This window comes from Heterodontus francisci, chromosome 19, assembly GCF_036365525.1.
Source record: "Heterodontus francisci isolate sHetFra1 chromosome 19, sHetFra1.hap1, whole genome shotgun sequence".
NCBI lineage: Eukaryota > Metazoa > Chordata > Chondrichthyes > Heterodontiformes > Heterodontidae > Heterodontus > Heterodontus francisci.
The window spans coordinates 91,228,252-91,248,971 of record NC_090389.1 but is presented as its reverse complement, the minus strand read 5'-3'; the positions used below and the strand labels follow the sequence as shown (position 1 = coordinate 91,248,971).

The following is a 20,720-nucleotide window of genomic DNA, read 5'->3' as shown; positions in this document are numbered from 1 at the left end:
ATTAAATCCAATAGCAAATTCAGGAGAAACTTCTTTACCCAGGGAGTGGTGAGAATATGGAACTCGCTACTACAGGGAGTGGTTGAGGGGAATAGTAACGATAAACACATGAGGGAGAAAGGAATAGAAGGATATGGTGATAGAGTGAGATGATGGAGGATGGGAGGAGATTCATGTGGATCGTAAACACCGGCATAGACCAGTTGGGCCGAATGGCCTGTTTCTGTGCTGTATATACTTTGTAAATTCCCAGTTTGCAAATAATCTTTTCAAGATAGTGAGATGTCTGTTTTGGGGGAGTCAAATATTTTTATTTTGGCTGCAAGATTCGCCCTGGAGCATAATTTCAACAAAGTCACAAGTCGAGTCTATAAGGCTGCTAACATCTGCCAAAGGGAAAGAGTCAGTGGGATTGGAGCAGGGCTGAGATGGCACCTACCTTTCCTGTTGACTTCACACCTTTCCAGATACAGAAGTAAACAATGATCCAGGTTGCGAGGACACACAGGAGCATCTGCCAGTTGATCGTTCCAGGGTGATCAATTCCAACCGAGATTCGCAGCACTTTCCTCCTGAAAGGGTTAATGTAGACATTGAACAAACACTTACCAAATCTTTCAATGGGTGTGGGGAGTGAGTGGGAGAGTGGGACAGAGTGGGTGGGATATTAAGGAGTATGGGGAGTGAGTGAGAGAGTGAGATTAGACTAGGTGGGATATTAATACGAACATATGAATTAGGAGCAGGAGTGGGCCCTTCGAGCCTGCTCTGCCATTTCATAAGATCATGGTTGGATCTGATTCCCACCACCATCTCCAAAACCCTTTGACTTCCTTGTTAGTCAAGAATTTATCTACCTCTGCCTTAAAAAAATCCAAAGACTCACAACCCTCAGAGAAAATATTTCTCCTCACCGCCGTCTTAAATGGGACCCCATATTGTTAAACTGTGTCCCCTAGTTCTCGTCTCTCCCCAAAAGCAAACCATCCTCTCAGCTTTCACCCTGTCAATTTTCCTCAGGATCTTATACGTATCAATAAGATCACTTCTCATTCTTCTAAACTTAAAGGGTACGGGGAGTGAGTGTGATGTTGGGATTAGACTGGGGGAGATATTAAAGGGTATGAGGAGTGACAATGAGAGTGGGTTTTGACTGAGTGGAATATTAAAGAATGTGTGGAATGAGCAGGAGAGTGGGATTAGTCTGGGTGGGACATTGAAAGGTGTGGGGAGTGAGGGGGAGAGTGGGATTAGTCTGGGTGGGACATTGAAAGGTGTGGGGAGTGAGGAGGAGAGTGGGATTAGTCTGGGTGGGACATTGAAAGGTGTGGGGAGTGAGGAGGAGAGTGGGATTAGTCTGGGTGGGACATTGAAAGGTGTGGGGAGTGAGGAGGAGAGTGGGATTAGTCTGGGTGGGACATTGAAAGGTGTGGGGAGTGAGGGGGAGAGTGGGATTAGTCTGGGTGGGACATTGAAAGGTGTGGGGAGTGAGGGGGAGAGTGGGATTAGTCTGGGTGGGACATTGAAAGGTGTGGGGAGTGAGGGGGAGAGTGGGATTAGTCTGGGTGGGACATTGAAAGGTGTGGGGAGTGAGGGGGAGAGTGGGATTAGTCTGGGTGGGACATTGAAAGGTGTGGGGAGTGAGGGGGAGAGTGGGATTAGTCTGGGTGGGACATTGAAAGGTGTGGGGAGTGAGGAGGAGAGTGGGATTAGTCTGGGTGGGACATTGAAAGGTGTGGGGAGTGAGGGGGAGAGTGGGATTAGTCTGGGTGGGACATTGAAAGGTGTGGGGAGTGAGGGGGAGAGTGGGATTCGATTGGGTGGAATATTAAAGAGTACGGGAAGCTTTGTAGAGTTGTAAATTCGAGTACTTTGTATTCCAGTCTGCTTGAAGGAAAGGCCAACATTCCATTAACCTTTTATATTTTTTGTGCGCTTGTTCACTAACCTTTGATCATTTCTGTACTTTTATCCTTAAATCCCTCTGTTCCTTCACAGTCTCTGGTTTCTTGCCATTTAGAAATCACTCTGATCTATCTTTCTTAGATCCAAAGTGGATGACCTCACACTTTCCCCACATTGAACTGCATCAGCCACAGTTTTGCCCACTTACTGAATCTATCAATCCCTCACTGTAACTCTCTGCTCCCATTTGCACAATTTACAGTGTCATCAGCAAACTTGGATATACAGTTTTGTATTCCTTCATCCAAGTCGTTTATAAATATGGTGAAAAGCTGAGGCATGAGTACAAATCCCTGGGGTCACCACTAGTCACAGCTTCCAATTTGAATACATACCCATTATCCCTAGAGGTCTAGATGGAGCAGAATTTGTAAGGAGCATCCAGGAGGGTTTTCCAGAGCAGTATGTAAATAGTCCAACTCGGGAAGGGGCCATACTGGACCTGGTGTTGGGGAATGAGCCCGGCCAGGTGGTTGAAGTTTCAGTAGGGGACTACTTTGGGAATAGTGATCACAATTCCGTAAGTTTTAGAATACTCATGGACAAAGACGAGAGTGGTCCTAAAGGAAGAGTGCTAAATTGGGGGAAGGCCAACTATACCAAAATTCGGCAGGAGCTGGGGAATGTAGATTGGGAGCAGCTGTTTGAAGGTAAATCCACATGTGATATGTGGGAGGCTTTTAAAGAGAGGTTGATTAGCGTGCAGGAGAGACATGTTCCTGTGAAAATGAGGGATAGAAATGGCAAGATTAGGGAACCATGGATGACAGGTGAAATTGTGAGACTAGCTAAGAGGAAAAAGGAAGCATACATAAGGTCTAGGAGGCTGAAGAAAGACGAAGCTTTGAAAGAATATCGGGAATGTAGGACCAATCTGAAACGAGGAATTAAGAGGGCTAAAAGGGGTCATGAAATATCTTTAGCAAACAGGGTTAAGGAAAATCCCAAAGCCTTTTATTCATATATAAGGAGCAAGAGGGTAACTAGAGAAAGGATTGGCCCACTCAAGGACAAAGGAGGAAAGTTATGCGTGGAGTCAGAGAAAATGGGTGAGATTCTAAACGAGTACTTTGCATCGGTATTCACCGAGGAGAGGGACATGACGGATGTTGAGGTTTAGGGACAGATGTTTGATTACTCGAGGTCAAGTCGGCATAAGGAGGGAGGAAGTGTTGGGTATTCTAAAAGGCATTAAGGTGGACAAGTCCCCAGGTCCGGATGGGATCTATCCCAGGTTACTGAGGGAAGCGAGAGAGGAAATAGCTGGGGCCTTAACAGATATCTCTGCAGCATCCTTAAACACGGGTGAGGTCCTGCAGGACTGGAGAATTGCTAATGTTGTCCCCTTGTTTAAGAAGGGTAGCAGGGAAAATCCAGGTAATTATAGACCGGTGAGCCTGACGTCAGTGGTAGGGAAGCTGCTGGAGAAGATACTGAGGGATAGGATCTATTCCCATTTGGAAGAAAATGGGCTTATCAGTGATAGGCAACATGGTTTTGTGCAGGGAAGGTCATGTCTTACCAACTTAATAGAATTCTTTGAGGAAGTGACAAAGTTGATTGATGAGGGAAGGGCTGTAGATGTCATATACATGGACTTCAGTAAGGCGTTTGATAAGGTTCCCCATGGTAGGCTGATGGAGAAAGTGAAGTCGCATGGGGTCCAGGGTGTACTAGCTAGATGGATAAAGAACTGGCTGGGCAACAGGAGACAGAGAGTAGTAGTGGAAGGGAGTTTCTCAAAATGGAGACGTGTGACCAGTGGTGTTCCACAGGGATCTGTGCTGGGACCACTGTTGTTTGTAATATACATAAATGATTTGGAGGAAAGTATAGGTGGTCTGATTAGCAAGTTTGCAGACGACACTAAGATTGGTGGAGTAGCAGATAGTGAAGGGGACTGTCAGAGAAAACAGCAGAATATAGATAGAATGGAGAGTTGGGCAGAGAAATGGCAGATGGAGTTCAATCAGGGCAAATGCGAGGTGATGCATTTTGGAAGATCCAATTCAAGAGTGAACTATACAGTAAGTGGAAAAGTCCTGGAGAAAATTGATGTCCAGAGAGATTTGGGTGTTAAGGTCCATTGTTCCCTGAAGGTGGCAACGCAGGTCAATAGAGTGGTCAAGAAGGCATACAGCATGCTTTCCTTCATCGGACGGGGTATTGAGTACAAGTGTTGGCAGGTCATGTTACAGTTGTATAAGACTTTGGTTCGGCCACATTTGGAATACTGCGTGCAGTTCTGGTCGCCACATTACCAAAAGGATGTGGATGCTTTGGAGAGGGTGCAGAGGAGGTTCACCAGGATGTTGCCTGGTATGGAGGGCGCTAGCTATGAAGAGAGGTTGAGTAGATTAGGATTATTTTCATTAGAAAGACGGAGATTGAGGGGGGACCTGATTGAGGTGTACAAAATCATGAGAGGTATAGACAGGGTGGATAGCAAGAAGCGTTTTCCCAGAGTGGGGGATTCAATTACTAGGGGTCACGAGTTCAAAGTGAGAGGGGAAAAGTTTAGGGGGTATATGCGTGGAAAGTTCTTTACGCAGAGGGTGGTGGGTGCCTGGAACGCGTTGCCAGCGGAGGTGTTAGACGCGGGCACGATAGCGTCTTTTAAGATGTATCTGGACAGATACATGAATGGGCAGGAAGCAAAGAGATACAGAAGCTTAGAAAATAGGCGACAAGTTCAGATAGAGGATCTGGATCGCCACAGGCTTGGAGGGCCGAAGGGCCTGTTCCTGTGCTGTAATTTTCTTTGTTCTTTTCTTTTGTACTCTGTGTGCCCTCTCCGCTAACCAATTCACTATCCAAGACTGCCTCCAATTCCATGCGCTCTTCTTTCTGTTAACAGAATTGCCTGTGGTACCTTGTCGAATGCCTTCTGGAAGTCCATGTAAATAACATCCATTGGCACTCTCTTATCTACCATATTGGTTACCTCCACAAAAAATTCAGCTAGGTTCCTTCGACATGACTTACCCGTAACAAATCCATGAGGCTGATACTAGAACCCAATGCTGACCCAGTCCAATCAGATAACTCAATACAGCCCAGGCATTGACCTTGGCGACCTCTTCGCAATTTGGGCTTTTTGCACATTATCTTCACCACTGATGTATCATATTCAATCATGTCACACAAGTACCCTAGAATACATTTACACCCCGACTACAGGTTAAATGGAACATGCCAATTGCAAATAATGGCCACAAATTGTAATCACAGATTATACTGAGAATAATATTTGCATTGAAATGCTTCCTATATATTTGGTTGTCCTAGAGACAGTTGTTTATGGTTGGATGTAGGCTGCCATAGGGTGAAGCCCTGGTACCTCAGCCGGGCTCCTTGATTAGGAGGAAATTGTAGTTTGTATGTTGGGCTTTATTCTGTATCTAACCCCGTGCTGTACCTGCCCTGGGAGTGTTTGATGGGGACAGTGTAGAGGGAGCTTTACTCTGTATCTAACTCCGTGCTGTACCTGTCCTGGGAGTGTTTGATGGGGACAGTGTAGAGGGAGCTTTACTCTGTATCTAACCCCGTGCTGTACCTGTCCTGGGAGTGTTTGAAGGGGACAGTGTAGAGGGAGCTTTACTCTGTATCTAACTCCGTGCTGTCCCTGTCCTGGGAGTGTTTGATGGGGGACAGTGTAGAGGGAGTTTTACTCTGTATCTAACCCCGTGCTGTACCTGTCCTGGGAGTGTTTGATGGGGACAGTGTAGAGGGAGCTTTACTCTGTATCTAACCCCGTGCTGTACCTGTCCTGGGAGTGTATGATGGGGGACAGTGTAGAGGGAGCTTTACTCTGTATCTAACCCCGTGCTGTCCCTGTCCTGGGAGTGTTTGATGGGGACAGTGTAGAGGGAGCTTTACTCTGTATCTAACCCCGTGCTGTCCCTGTCCTGGGAGTGTTTGATGGGGACAGTGTAGAGGGAGCTTTACTCTGTATCTAACCCCGTGCTGTACCTGTCCTGGGAGTGTTTGATGGGGACAGTGTAGAGGGAGTTTTACTCTGTATCTAACCTGTGCTGTACCTGATGACATCAGGTACGTGTTGATCAGAAATGACTTTCTTTGCCTTAATGTGTACAAATTTCTTCAAACTAATAGAATATATAAACAAAGCAAAACATTCTCAATGAATCATGGGTGAGTTCAGTTTAAGTTCAATATGAAGATTTCAAACTTACTCCCAAAATTCAATGATGGGGGAGCGCTTGTCCGCCAACTCATCGCAGCTAATGTTGAAGGCAGTGGAGTTAATGATGGTCCCGTTGTGGCACTGATCATGCCGGAAGACTTCGGTGCATTCTGGAGTGTTCCATGAGTTTCCACACGTCGCCCAAGGAAGGTTATTGGTGAAGGAATGGATGAGATAATATAAACCCCAGGCAAGCACCATGATATAATACGTGTTACAGAAAAATACAATCACCATTGAAGCGAAACCCAAACCTGCAAAAGGTAAAAACACAAATTAAGAGATTTTTCAAAAGCCCATCTGAGGTGGCGATTGGTTGACGCAGCTACGTTTTGTGTTTTGATTGAGAGGAGCCAGGTGTTGGCTGAAGGCCCACAGTGCAAGACAGAATCACACTTGGAATGAACAGGGGAAAAGATGATGTGCACCATTAAATCATTCCAAGCTTTTCAAAACCTCTTTATTGTAGAACAAAGAGGAAACTGAGGGAGGGGCAGAGTTTCACAATCTTGAGACTCTGAGAAGAAAGGAATTAGTATAGGAGATGTTAGAATGAGTCTGGATTCCAGGTTGCAGAGAGAGGGAAGAATGACTAAGGATGGAGGATTAGGAAAGAGTGCGAGAGGCACAGTCATTCTCTACTGTAATAGAGCTAGCACCATCTCAGGCACAATGGGACAAATGGCCTCCTACACGGCTGTGGGTCCACAGATAATTATCAAACATTTGAATTAGATTGAACTTTTCTGTTTTTAAAAATAAGATGACACAATTCTCCCAAACGCTTTTAAAATTGGTTTGATTGTGTTCTCCTCCTTGCTGTTGTTGTTTTGATCCCTTCCCATGTTGGGTTTCTGCCAAGAGCCCAGTGGATACATTGTCCTATTGATAATTGGCTCAGTTCCAGTGGCATCGAACTCCAGGAGCCCGGCTGAGGTACCAGGGCTTCACCCCTATGGCAGCCTACATCCAACCATAAACAACTGTCTCTAGGACAACCAAATATACAGGAAGCATTTCAATGCAAATATGTTCTGTCATTCCTGAAAACTGCTGGGAAGGAGGAAGTGACCAATCATACATGAAATTACAGGGGCCAAAACTGCTTTATGCTTTAGGAACATCGGATCAAGATGAGGCCATTCAGCCCTTCAGTTTATTCTGCCATTCAATGAGATCATTGCTGATCTTCAACCTCACTCCATGCACCTGCCTTTGCTCATATCTGTAACATCCCAACACAGACGTACAAACTATTACAAGTTGCATTTATTCACCATTCCTGACATCAATAAGACATCTGGGAACATTCTACAGAGCAGAGAAGAAATAACTGGACATCAAATGACCAGGAGGAACAGGTAGATGAATTTAGGGATGGGGTTGAAAGAATGGGAACCTACAATAATTCCCTCTCTCTCTGTTTGTCCCTCTCTGTTTCTCCATTTTTCTCTTTCTCTAGCTCTCTTCCTCTCCTTTTCTCTTTACCTGCCTGTTTCTATTTCCATCTGCCTCTCCCTTTCTGTCTGACTGTCTCTCTCGTTCACACACACAAATGAAAACTTGATTGAAATAAAACACACATTTTTATCTGATTTGTTTCTCACCTTTGAAGAGGGGTGCAATGTTCCATGCACCGATACCTCCCTGTTTCATGAACTGCCCCAGTGCAATCTCCAAGAAAAAAACAGGGATTCCTCCCACCAAAACAATCAGCAAATAAGGGATGAGGAAAACTCCTGTGAAGACAGAAGGAAAAGATAGAACACTGAGTTGTTCTTTAAGTCGTAGATTTGTTGGTTGTACAGATCTGAGATCATTTTATTTCACAGCCTTCATGCACGCCCCACAGAATATCAGGGGTTTAGAAGAGTTAAAAAGTTAATGGTTGGTTTTCAAAGTGACCTGCAACTCATTATCTTGTATTACCCAGGATGTACATAGGTGCACAAAACATTTGTTTTTTTTCTGGTGTCATCTTTAGAAGTCATTTTCAGAATTCCTTTTGATATCTGGGATAAAGGTTCTGAAAAGCAAGCCAATCAGAAGCTTACACAGATCCTCAGATTTTAAGCCAATCCAACCAATAGAAACGGGGTGAGGTCAAGCCAGATGTCTGGTTAACACCCCTACCATATTACATTAATAACACCACTACAATATTACACTCCATCAAAGTCAACAGACAGTAAAATCAGGCTAGGTATAAATCGCAACCTCTTCATCTCATTCTATCAGCATAAACGACTAGAACATAAGAAATAAGAGCTGGAGTAGGCCATTCGTCCCCTCAAGCCTGCTCCACCATTCAATACGACCATGAATGATCTTCTGCCTCATCTCCACTTTCCTTGATTTGCTTAGAATCCAAATTCTATTGATCCCAACCTTGAATATACTCAACGACTGAGCATCCACAGCTCTCTGGGGTAGAGAATTTCAAAGATTTACAATCCTTTGAGTGAAGAAATTTCTCCTCGTCTCAGTCCCAAATGGCCGACCACTTATCCTGAGATGTTGACCTCTAGTTCCAGATTCTCCAGCCAGGGGGGAAAACAGCCTCTCAGCATCGACCTTGTCAAACCCTCTCAGAATTTTATATGTTTCAATGAGATCACCTCTCATTCTTCTAAACTCCAAAGAATATAGGCCCATTCACTTGATCTCTCCAAATAGGACAATCCCCTCAGCCCAGGAATCAATCTAGTAAACCTTTGTTTCATCCCCTCGAAGGAAATTATATCTTTTCATAGGTAAGGAGACCAAAACTGCACAGAGTACTCCAGGGGTGATCTCACCAGAGTCTTATATAATTGCAGCAAGTTTTCCTTTCTCCTTCGTGTACCTATCCAGTGTTCCTTTAAGTGCATCTCTACTATTCACCTCAATTACTCCATACGGAAGTGATACATTCTCGCCACTCTGAGTAAAGAATTTTCTCCTGAATTCCCAGTTAGATTTATTAGTGACTATCTTATATTAATGACCCCTACTCTCATATGAGTGGAAACAGTTTCTCTACATCTGACCTAATCACAGCAATCAATCTCTATCAGTGAGTCGACAACAGGCCCAGCCATGAAGGGCTGAATTTCGGATTCCCCTCAGAGGTGGCACCAGAGGCGGGAAGGGCTGAAAATTGTTATTGGAAAGCGGGTGCCAGGTTTCCTGCACGTTCCCGCCTCTGAGTCATTTTCATTCCAGGCAGAGTGGCAGGGAGGGGGCAGTGTTGACAGCTGCAGGCCAGCAAGTGGCGGGTAGCCTCTTAGGCCAATTAAAGGGCCTATTACAGCCACTCAGTAGATGCTGACTGGAATTTTCCAGTTAGCTTGCGGACCCGCCCCACTAAGGCTGAAACCCGGCCAAGGGATGGAGGTGCCTTCTCGTGGCAAAGTGGGGCTGGCCAGTGCTCCATCCCACTAGGGAATACCACCCCCCCCCAACTCCCGCCACACGACACACTCACCTTGGACATTGGCCATCCAATGGAGGGACTGACTGCTCCTGCACGATTACAGCCTGGAAGCTGTGGCCTTTTTAATGAGAACTTTTTACCTTCTCTTCAGAAGATGCCTCCATCATGAAGCGTCCTCCCTCTTACCTGCATTGGTAGCTCCCACCTCGGGCTGCCGATGTGTCATTGCTGGAGGGCCTCCTATTGGCCCTTCTGCCTTGGGAACCTCCTCACCTTCTTTAATTGTATGGGAACCGCGCTCCCTGGCCACTAATTGGCCATCCCTACGAAAATTGCAGCGGGTGTCTGATGCAGACGCAACGCAAGATCAGGGCCCAGAAATTCATCAAATGCTGGGGTCCCAACCCCAAAACAGAAACCCAGATATGAGGTGAGGAAAACCCCCAGTGGTGAAGAGCTTTGGGAACTCCCAAGTCTGTTACACTGATCACATGTCATGTCTCATATCATACGCTATCCCAAAATGTTGTTTTTTGAAAGAAACCCATATAATTTGCATTTGAATGAATCAATATTAACCTCTCCAAAGTCTCCCTAGGGAGCCCGTTCCATAGATTGACCACTCTCTCACTGAGGTATTGATTCCCTGGATTAGTTTTGAATTTAACCCCTTCATGCACAGGCCATGTCCTCAGGTTCTACTGTTCTGGACAAGGTGAAACAGCTCGTCATGGTTAACATATCCAGTCCCTTTAGAATCCTAAAATCAGGAATCACATCACTCTCAACCTTCATTTTTACAGTGAGAACTTGCTCAATTTACATAATCACTCTGTATAATCCAATCATTCCATCCCCTTATTCATCTGGTTGCTCTCTTCTGTATCCTTTCAATAGTTGCAATATTCTTTCTGTACTATGGTGACCGGAACTATACTCAGAATTCCAAGTGTGGTTGTACCAATAAGTTATGAAGGACTAACTAACCGTCTAACTAACTTGATTGAATTTTTCGAGGAGGTGACCAGATGTGTAGATGAGGGTAAAGCAGTTGGATGTAGTCTACATGGACTTCAGTAAGGCTGTTGATAAGGTCCCACGTGGGAGATTGGTTAAGAAGGTAAGAGCCCATGGGATCCAGGGCAATTTGGCACATTGGATCCAAAATTGGCTTAGTGGCAGGAGGCAGAGGGTGATGGTCGAGGGTTGTTTTTGCAAATGGAGGCCTGTGACCAGTGGGGTACCGCAAGTATTGGTGCTGGGACCCTTACTGTTTGTAGTGTACATTAATGATTTAGACGTGAATATAGGAGGTATGATCAGTAAGTTTGCAGACGACACGAAAATTGGTGTTGTGTTAAATAATGAGGAGGAAAGCCTTAGATTACAGGACGATATAGATGGGCTGGTAAGATGGGCGGAGCAGTGGCAAATGGAATTTAATCCTGAGAAGTGTGAGGTGATGCATTTTGGGAGGACTAACAACTCAAGGGAATATACAATGGATGGTAGGACCCCAGGAAGTACAGAGGGTCAGAGGGACCTTGATGTACTTGTCCATAGATCACTGAAGGCAGCAGCACAGGTAGATAAGGTGGTTAGGAAGGCATATGGGATACTTGCCTGTATTAGCCGAGGCATAGAATACAAGAGCAGGGAGGTTATGATGAAGCTGTATAAAACACTAGTTAGTCCACAGATGGAGTACTGTGTGCAGTTCTGGGCACCACACTATAGGAAGGATGTGATTGCACTGGAGAGGGTGCAGAGGAGATTCACCAGGATGTTGCCTGGGCTGGAGCATTTCAGCTATGAAGAGAGACTGAAAAGGCTGGGGTTGTTTTCCTTAGAGCAGAGAAGGCTGAGGGGGGACATGATTGAGGTGTACAAAATTATGAGGGGCATTGATAGGTTAGATAGAAAGAAACTTTTTCCCTTGGTGGGGGGGTCAATAACCAGGGGACATAGATTTAAGGTAAGAGGCAGGAGGTTTAGAGGGGATTTGAGGGAAAAAAATTTCACCCAGAGGCTGGTTGGAATCTGGAATCCATGGCCTGAAGAGGTGGTAGAGTCAGGAACCCTCACAACATTTAAGAAGTATTTAGATGAGCACTTGAAACACCATAGCATACAAGGCTACGGGCCAAGTGCTCGAAAATGAGATTAGAATAGTTAGGTGCTTGATGGCCGGCACAGACACGATGGGCCAAAGGGCCTGTTTCTGTGCTGTATAACTCAATGACTCTATGACTGTTTCCGTTCAACTATGTTATTTTGTGCTACTGATATAAACCAATCTTTTTCTTTGGCCTCCTTGTCTCGAGAGACAATGGGTAAGCACCTGGAAGTGGTCAGTGGTTTGTGAAGCAGCGCCTGGAGTGGCTATAAAGACCAATTCTCGAGTGACAGACTCTCTTCCACAGGTGCTGCAGATAAAATTGTTTGTCGGGGCTGTTACACAGTTGGCTCTCCCCTTGCGCCTCTGCCTTTTTTCCTGCCAACTGCTAAGTCTCTTCGACTCGCCACACTTTAGCCCCACCTTTATGGCTGCCCGCCAGCTCTGGCGATCGCTGGCAACTGACTCTCACGACTTGTGATCAATGTCACAGGACTTCATGTCGTGTTTGCAGACGTCTTTAAAGCGGAGACATGGACGGCCAGTGGGTCTCATACCATTGGCGAGCTCGCTGTACAATGTGTCTTTGGGGATCATGCCATCTTCCATGCGGCTCACATGGCCAAGCCATCTCAAGTGCCACTGGCTCAGTAGGGTGTATATGCTGGGGATGTTGGCCGCCTCGAGGACTTCTGTGTTGGAGATACGGTCCTACCACCTGATGCCAAGGATTCTCCGGAGGCAGCGAAGATGGAATGAATTGAGACGTCACTCTAGGCTGACATACGTTTAGATTAGATTAGATTAGAGATACAGCACTGAAACAGGCCCTTCGGCCCAATGAGTCTGTGCCGACCATCAACCACCCATTTATACTAATCCTACACTAATCCCATATTCCTACCAAACATCCCCACCTGTCCCTATATTTCCCTACCACCTACCTATACTAGTGACAATTTATAATGGCCAATTTACCTATCAACCTGCAAGTCTTTTGGCTTGTGGGAGGAAACCGGAGCACCCGGAGAAAACCCACGCAGACACAGGGAGAACTTGCAAACTCCACACAGGCAGTACCCAGAATCGAACCCGGGTCCCTGGAGCTGTGAGGCTGCAGTGCTAACCACTGCGCCACTGTGCCGCCTGGACGTTGTCCAGGTCTCGTTGCCATAGAGCAAGGTACTGAGGACACAGGCTTGATACACTCGGACTTTCGTGTTCCGTGTCAGTGCGCCATTTTCCCACACTCTATTGGCCAGTCTGGACATAGCAGTGGAAGCCTTTCCCATGCGCTTGTTGATTTCTGCATCGAGAGACAGGTTACTGGTGATAGTTGAACCTAGGTTGGTGAACTCTTGAACCACTTCCAGAGTGTGGTCGCTGATATTGATGGATGGAACATTTCTGACGTCCTGTCTCACGATAAACCAATAGCACACCTGAAATCTCATCCTATGGGGCCACTTCTAACAACACCACACTCCTTCCCTTTGCACTAGATGTCAGCTGACACCTTACCCACTGAGCCAAGCTGGCACAAAGGAATCAGATATAAACCTGAAGGGCTATGGGGAAAGAGAAAGTGAGTGGGACTAATTGGATACTCATTCACAGAGCTGGCTCAGGCATGATTGGCTGAACAGTTTCCTTCTGCACTCTGAGAATTAAAGGACTGGAGGCGAATGAAAGTTGCTATTTTCTCTTGCTTTATTTATCCTGGATCAGCGGAACTGACTGGCACTAATGAGAGGGAAACATTACTTCCACTGACCAATGGTTGTGAGGATGTTTGTGTTCTGTAGCTAGTTTGTTGCAGGAAAAAAAAATCAAATGTTTGAATTTCAAAAAGATGATAGCCTGTCAAAAACAATATAGAAAAAGTCAAGAGAAATATTGCTTGGCCCAGGAAGAGTTTCCTTAACCTTCAGGGTTTAGTGTGACTCTTATATTTTGGACTTTGAGTCAGTGCCAGCAGCCATCATACAGCCGGAGAGGGGATAAATGTAGCTGATCGTCTTTGGGCTTGAATTCAAATGAAAAGAGCCCAGTTGAATTAAGCCCCAGGTTACTGCTGGTTTCCACAGCAACGACTGCGATGTGACAGATTCCAGCAGCTGTTTATGTTAAATCAGCCATAGGGAAGAACGAGTAGGAATCCATCAGATGCCTGAACCTTATTAGCTGCATCGCAGCTGCACAAAATGCTGCTCAGTACTGAACATGGCTGAGGAGCAACGGCGTTTTACTGCATCCATTGGGTTAAATCTCCTCACATATGTTCAACAGAGCACTACATTGTCACATCAAAATATATGTATTTTTAAATTTAGAGAATCAATTAATGGTAAAATATTAGGTTTTTGTGGGTTGGATGGATGAATTTCGTGGGAAAGTTGTCTAAGCTCTTTATTCATTCATCTGCTAAGCATCACCCAATTAAATTGGTCAATTAGCTGCTGAAGTCATTGACGGCAGTTTTATAAATAGCTGCTTTGTTTCTGCTCACAAAGGTGAAGGAGGCAAGAATGTTTACTGCTTGGCTTCGAATGAGATGCATTAACATAGGAACATATGAATTTGGAACAGGAGTAGGCCACTCGGCCTCTCGAGCCTGCTCCGCCATTCAATAAGTTCATGGCTGAACTGATTACTCCACATTCCCACCTACCCCTGATAACCTTTCACCCCTTTGCTTATCAAGAATCTATCTAACTCTGCCTTAAAAATATTCAAAGACTCTGCTTCCACCACCTTTTGAGGAAGAGAATTCCAAAGACTCACGACCCTCTGAGAGAAATAATTTCTCCTCATCTCTGTCTTAAATGGGCGACCCCTTATTTTTAAACAGTAACCCCTAGTTCTAGATTCTCCCACAAGGGGAAACATCCTTTCCACATCCACCCTGTCAAGACCCCTCAGGATCTTATATATTTCAATCAAGTTGCCTCTTACTCTTCTAAATTCCAGAGGATACAAGCCGAGCCTGTCCAATATTTCCTCATAAGACAACCTGCCCATTCCAGGTATTAGTTTAGTAAACCTTCTCTGAACTGCTTCCAAAACATTTACATCTTTCCTTAAATAAGGAGACCATTACTGTACACAGTACTCCAGATGTGGTCTCACCAATGTCCTGTTTAGCTGAAGCATAACCTCCCTACTTTTGTATTCAATTCCCCTCGCAATAAACGATAACATTCTATTAGCTTTCCCAGTTACTTGCTGTACCTGCATACTAAGCTTTTGTGATTCATGCACTAGGACACCCAGATCCCTCTGCATCTCAGAGCTCTGCAATGTCTCACCATTTAGATAATATGCTTCTTTTTTATTCTTCCTGCCAAAGTGGATAATTTCACACTTTCCCCTCATTATACTCCATTTGCCAGGTCTTTGCCCACTCACTTAACCTATCTATATCCCTTTGTAGCCCCCTTATGTCCTCTTCACAAGTTACTTTCCTAACTATCTTTGTGTCATCAACAAATTTAGCAACCATACCTTCGGTCCCTTCATCTACGTTATTTACGTAAATTGTAAAAAGTTGAGGCCCCAGCTCAGATCCCTGTGGCACACCACTCGTTACATCTTGCCAACCAGAAAATTACCCATTTTTGCCCACACTCTGTTTCCTGTTAGCTAGCCAATCTTCTATCCATGCCAATATGTTACCCCCTACACCATGAGCTTTTATTTTCCGCAATAACCTTTGATGTGACACCTTATCAAATGCCTTCTGGAAACCTAAGTACAATACATCCACCGGTTCCCCTTCATCCACAGCACATGTAACTCCCTCAAAGAACTCCGATAAATTGGTTAAACATGATTTCCCTTTCACAAATCCATGCTGATTCTGCCTGATTACCTTGAATTTTTCTAAATGCAATGCTATATCATCTTTAATAATAGCTAACATTTTCCCTAAGACAGATGTTAAGCCTACTGACCAGTAGTTTCCTGCTTTCTGTCTCCCTCCCTTTTTGAATAAAGGAGTTACATTCGCTATTTTCCAATCTAACGGAACCTTCCCCAAATCTCTGAAATTTTGGAAAATTGAAACTAACGCATCAACTACCTCACTAGCCACTTCTTTTAACACCCTAGGATGAAGTCCATCAGGACCCGGGGACTTGTCAGCCCGCAGCTCCAACAATTTGTTCAGTACCACTTCCCTGGTGATTGTAATTTTCTTGAGTTCCTCCCTCCCTTCCATTTCCTGATTTACAGCTAATACTGGGATGTTACTTGTATCCTCAATAATGAAGACCGTTGCAAAATATCTGTTCAATTCATCTGCCATCTCTTTATTATCCATTATTAATTCCCTAGACTCACTTTCTATAGGACAAATGCTCAATTTGTTAACTCTTTTCTTTTTAAATATCTATAGAAACTCTTACTATCTGTCTTTATATTTCTAGCTAGCTTTCCTTCGTACTCTAATTTTACCTTCCTTATCAATCTTTGTCATTCTTTGCTGTTTTTTTAGATTCTGTCCAATCTTCTGACCTGCCTCCCATCTTTGCGCAATTATAGGCTTTTTCTTCAAGTCTGATAGTGTCCTTAACTGTTTTAGTTAACCACGGATGGTGGGTCTCACCCTTGGAATTTTTCTTTCTCATTGAAATGTACCTATTCTGTGTATTCTAGGCTACCTCTGCCCATCTGATTTTTCCAGTCTATATGTAGGTTAAAATCCTCCATAATTATCACTGCACCTTTCTGACAAGCTGCCATTATTTCTTCCTTTGTACCCTGTCCTACAGTATGGTTAATGTTAGGTGGCCTGTACACCACTCCCACAAGTGACTTCTTGCCTTTACGATTTCTCATCTCTACCCAAACTGCTTCTACATCCTGGTCTTCTGAACTTAGGTCAGCCCTCTCTATTGCGCTAATGCCATCATTAATTAACAGAGCTACCCCTCCACCTTTTCCTAGCTTCCTGTCCTTCCTAAATGCCATGTACCCTTCAATATTCAGGTCCCAATCTGCATCATCCTGCAGTCATGTCTCTGTAATGGCTATCAGATCGTACTTATTTATTTCTATTTACGTTCTCAGTTCATCTGTTTTGTTTCGAATGCTACGTGCATTCAGACACAAAGCCTTTAGTTTTGTCCTTTTATTATTTTTGTAACCTCTAGCCTTATCTGTTGATTTACTTGTAGATTTGTACCCTCTGTCCCTTCCTGTCACAGTCTGTTTATCATTTCCCATATTAAAACCTTTCTCCCTTGCCTTGTCTCTACTCCTTGATTTACCATATCTTCCCAAAGTTGATCCCTTGCCCCCACTATTCAGTTTAAAACCCTCTCTACTTCCCTAGTTATGTGGCTCGCTAGAAAACTGGCCCCAGCACGGGTCAGGTGTAGACCATCCCAACGGTACAGCCACCACTTTCCCCAGTACTGATGCCAGTGCCCCACGAACCAGAACCCACTTCTACCACACCAGTCTTTGAGCCACGCATTAATTTCTCTAATCTTATTTGCCCTATGCCAATTTGCACGTGGCTCAGGTAATAATCCAGAGATTATTACCTTTGAGGTTCTGCTTCTTAATTTGGCACCTAGTTCCTCATACTGACTATGCAGAACCTCTTTCCTTGTCCTGCCTCTGTCATTGGTACCTACATGGACCACGACAACTGGATCCTCCCCTTCACACTGTAAGTTCCTCTCCACCCTGAGCAGATGTCCTGAACCCTGGTAACACTGCCTTCTGGACTCTTGCTCTTTGCTGCAGAGAACAGTGTCAATCCCCCTAACTATACTGTCCCCTACTACCACTACATTCCATTTCTCTCTGCACTTGAATGGCTTCCTGTACCATGGTGCCATGGTCAGGTTGCTCATCCACCCTGCAGCCCCCACTCTCATCCAAACAAGTTGAAAGAACCTCAAACCTGTTGAACAATTGCAAAGGCTGAGGCTCCTGCACTCCTGCCCTCTGGGTCCCCTTACCTGCCTCAGCTGCAGCCACACTCTCCTATCCCTGACCACTGACCAAATCAGAAGACCCTATCCTAAGGGGTGTGACCGCCTCCTGGTACAAAATGTCCAGATAACTTTCCCCCTCCCCGATGTGTCGCAGTGTCTGCAGCTCGGCCTCCAGTTCAATGACTCTGAGCTGAAGCTCTTCGAGCTGCACTTACTGCAGACGTGTTTGCCCTGGATCACACTGGCATCCAGGAGTTCCCACATGCTGCAGCTGTGACACCCATCATGCTCTGAGTGAAAAAGCTTTTCCTCATGTCCCCTCTAATCCTTCGACCAATCAGCGTAAATCTGTGCCCCCAGTAACTGACCTCTCTGCTAAGGGAAACAGGTCCTTCCTGTCTACTCTATCTAGGCCCCTCATAATTTTGTACACCTCAATTAAGTCACCCCTCAGCCTCCTCTGTTCTAAGGAAAACAATCCTAACCTATCCAACCTTTCCTCATAGCTGCAACTTTCAAACCCTCGCAACATTCTTGTAAATCTTCTCTGTACTCTCTCCAGAGCAATTATGTCCTTCCTGTAATGTGGTGACCAGAACTGTACACAATACTCCAGCTGTGACTGAACCAGTGTTTTATACAGTTACAGCATTACATCCCTGCTGTTGTATTCTATACCTCGGCCAATAAAGGAAAGCATTCCATATGCCTTCTTCACCACTCTATCTACCTGTTCTGCCACCTCAGGAACCTGTGACGTGTGCTCCAAGATCTCTCACTTCTTCTACTCCTCTCAATATCCTCCTGTTTATTGTGTATTCCCTCGATTTATTTTCCCTCCCCAAATGCATTACCTCACACTTCTCTAGATTGAATTCCATTTGTCACTTTTCCGCCCATTCAACCAAACCGTTGATATTATTCTGGAATCTACAGCTATCCTCTTCACTATTAACTACACGGCCAATTTTTGTGTTATCAGCAAACTTCCCAATCATGCCTCCCACATTTAAGTCCAAATCATTAATATATACCACAAACAGCAAGGGACCCAACACTGAGCCCTGTGGAATGCCACTGGAAACAGCTTTAATGACCCCGAGTACAACCATAGGAAACAGTCTTTCCTTATTCACTGATAGTACCTTTTGCCAATTTAATAACTTTGATTAAATCTCTTCGGAACCTCTCTGTTCTGATAATTGTATATCAATTAAAAGAAAGACTTGCATTTCTATAATGCCTTTCATGAGCACTGGATGTCTCAAAGTGCTTTACAGCCAATGAAGTATTTTTGAAGTGTCGTCACTGCTGTAACGTAGCTACTGATTTGCACACAGCAAGATCCCACAAACAGCAATGTGATAATGACCAGATAATCTGTTTTTGTGATGTTGATTGAGGGATAAATATTGGCCCCAGGACACCCGGGAGAACTCCCCTGCTCTTTGTCAAAATAGCAGTCATGGGTTCTTTTATGTCCATAAGAGGGCAGACGGAGCCTCGTACGAATTAGTCATCCATCTCATCAGGAAGACGGCACCTCTGACAATGTAGCACTCCCTCAGTACTACAGTAGAATGGCAGCTTAATTAGTGTGTTGAAGTCCCTGGAGTGGATCTTGAACACACAAATGTGTGACTTTGAGGTGAGAACATTACCAGCTGAGCCATGGCTGCACCTAATTAGGTGTCAGCTGTATTCAGGTGGTTGGTATTAATTGGGAACTCACCTGTGCTCTATATATAGGAGTGAACTGAAAGGGGTTTTGTTGTCAGAGGTCCATGATATTGCAATGGGTGTCTCCGTAAATTCAAACTTGTCTCCAGTATTCTCTGCTTCACCACCTGGCTGTCTGAGTTTTGACATGTTCGAGTGACAATAATCCCAGGATTGCAAAATTCTGCAAGATTCTAAAGATGAAAAAGAAGAGTCTAACCCACTGCATCACCTACTCCCTTTGTTTAGCACTAATGCACTAACCTGACCACAATCTCCGAAGAGTTAACATCTGCCTAACATTTCGGGAAAAATTTTAAGTCCTGTTTAAATCCCCTCCTTTCATCTGATTTTTAATTTGCAGAATCTGCAAATAATCGTCTCAACAGATTTATCTTCAGTTATAATCCAGTAAAATTGCCAAGCTACAAAAATCAGGCCTTTGAGATGTTGTGAATTGATAGCAGATCTTTGCTTCCTGTGTGCTCTATAAGGGACATGGCTGTGTCACTCATCCTTCAATTCATCTGAAATCTAAATTTAAAACAATAATCTGGAAAAGAATCCACCTGTAACCTGTTTCTACTCGTGCTGTATTGACCAAACACTCTATACAGCCAGTGTCAATGTTTCAGCTTTGCTGCCTGTCTGTGGCTGGAGTTTTAAAAGAGTAAGAGGCGACTTGATTGAAACATATAAGATCCTGAGAGGTGTTGACAGGGTGGATGTGGAAAGGATGTTTCCCCTTGTGGGAGGATCGAGAACTAGGGCCAGAATGTTACACCACCCCAGCAAGCCGGATGGTGGCCACTTAACAGCCAATTAAGGGCCTTTGCCCAGCTCCACGGGAATTTTACCCATGACAAGCGGGCGTCCAGCAGACGTGAAAGGCCACCCAGTGAAAGCTGGCGGCCTCTCAGCACCCTGGGGGGGGGGGCAGACAAACGGGCACAAAGTGCCCGATTGAGGGCCGCCCCTGCTTCCCCAACCATCCCCAGGATCTGAGACGCCCCCCACCTCCCCCCAAACGAACGCCCTTGCCTCACCGGGGTGCAACTGATTACCCCGGTGAGGCAACCCTAACTTACCTGCAGTCCTGGCTCCATGTCCTCGGCTGAGTTGCAGTCTCAGCAGTGGCCACCACTCCCGGTGGCGCTGCTGGGACTAAGAGCTGCTGGCCTGATGATTGGCCAGCAGGTCAATAAGGCGGGACTTCCTACCTCAAGCAAGTGGAAGTCCCACCTCGGAACAATTAAAGCCAGGGGACCCATAAAATGTGAGAAAGATCTGCATGCCGAGCAGAAGCGGATTTGCCACCGAATTTTATGTCAGTGGCCAGCTCCTGTCCGT

The 20,720-nt window shown here is 45.0% G+C and overlaps 1 protein-coding gene across 1 annotated transcript in view; it reads right to left on the bottom strand.

Moving 5' to 3' along the window:
- The window catches only part of LOC137380301 (sodium- and chloride-dependent creatine transporter 1-like), a 303,113-nt gene that overhangs the window by 106,608 nt on the left and 175,785 nt on the right, over positions 1 to 20,720 (bottom strand). Inside the window, exons 3-5 of the mRNA XM_068052212.1 lie at positions 7,780 to 7,911; positions 6,162 to 6,426; positions 440 to 572 (exon numbers count right to left, since the gene is read on the bottom strand). Coding sequence (XP_067908313.1) covers positions 440 to 572; positions 6,162 to 6,426; positions 7,780 to 7,911 — 530 coding nt within the window. The remainder of the gene's footprint in view (positions 1 to 439; positions 573 to 6,161; positions 6,427 to 7,779; positions 7,912 to 20,720) is intronic.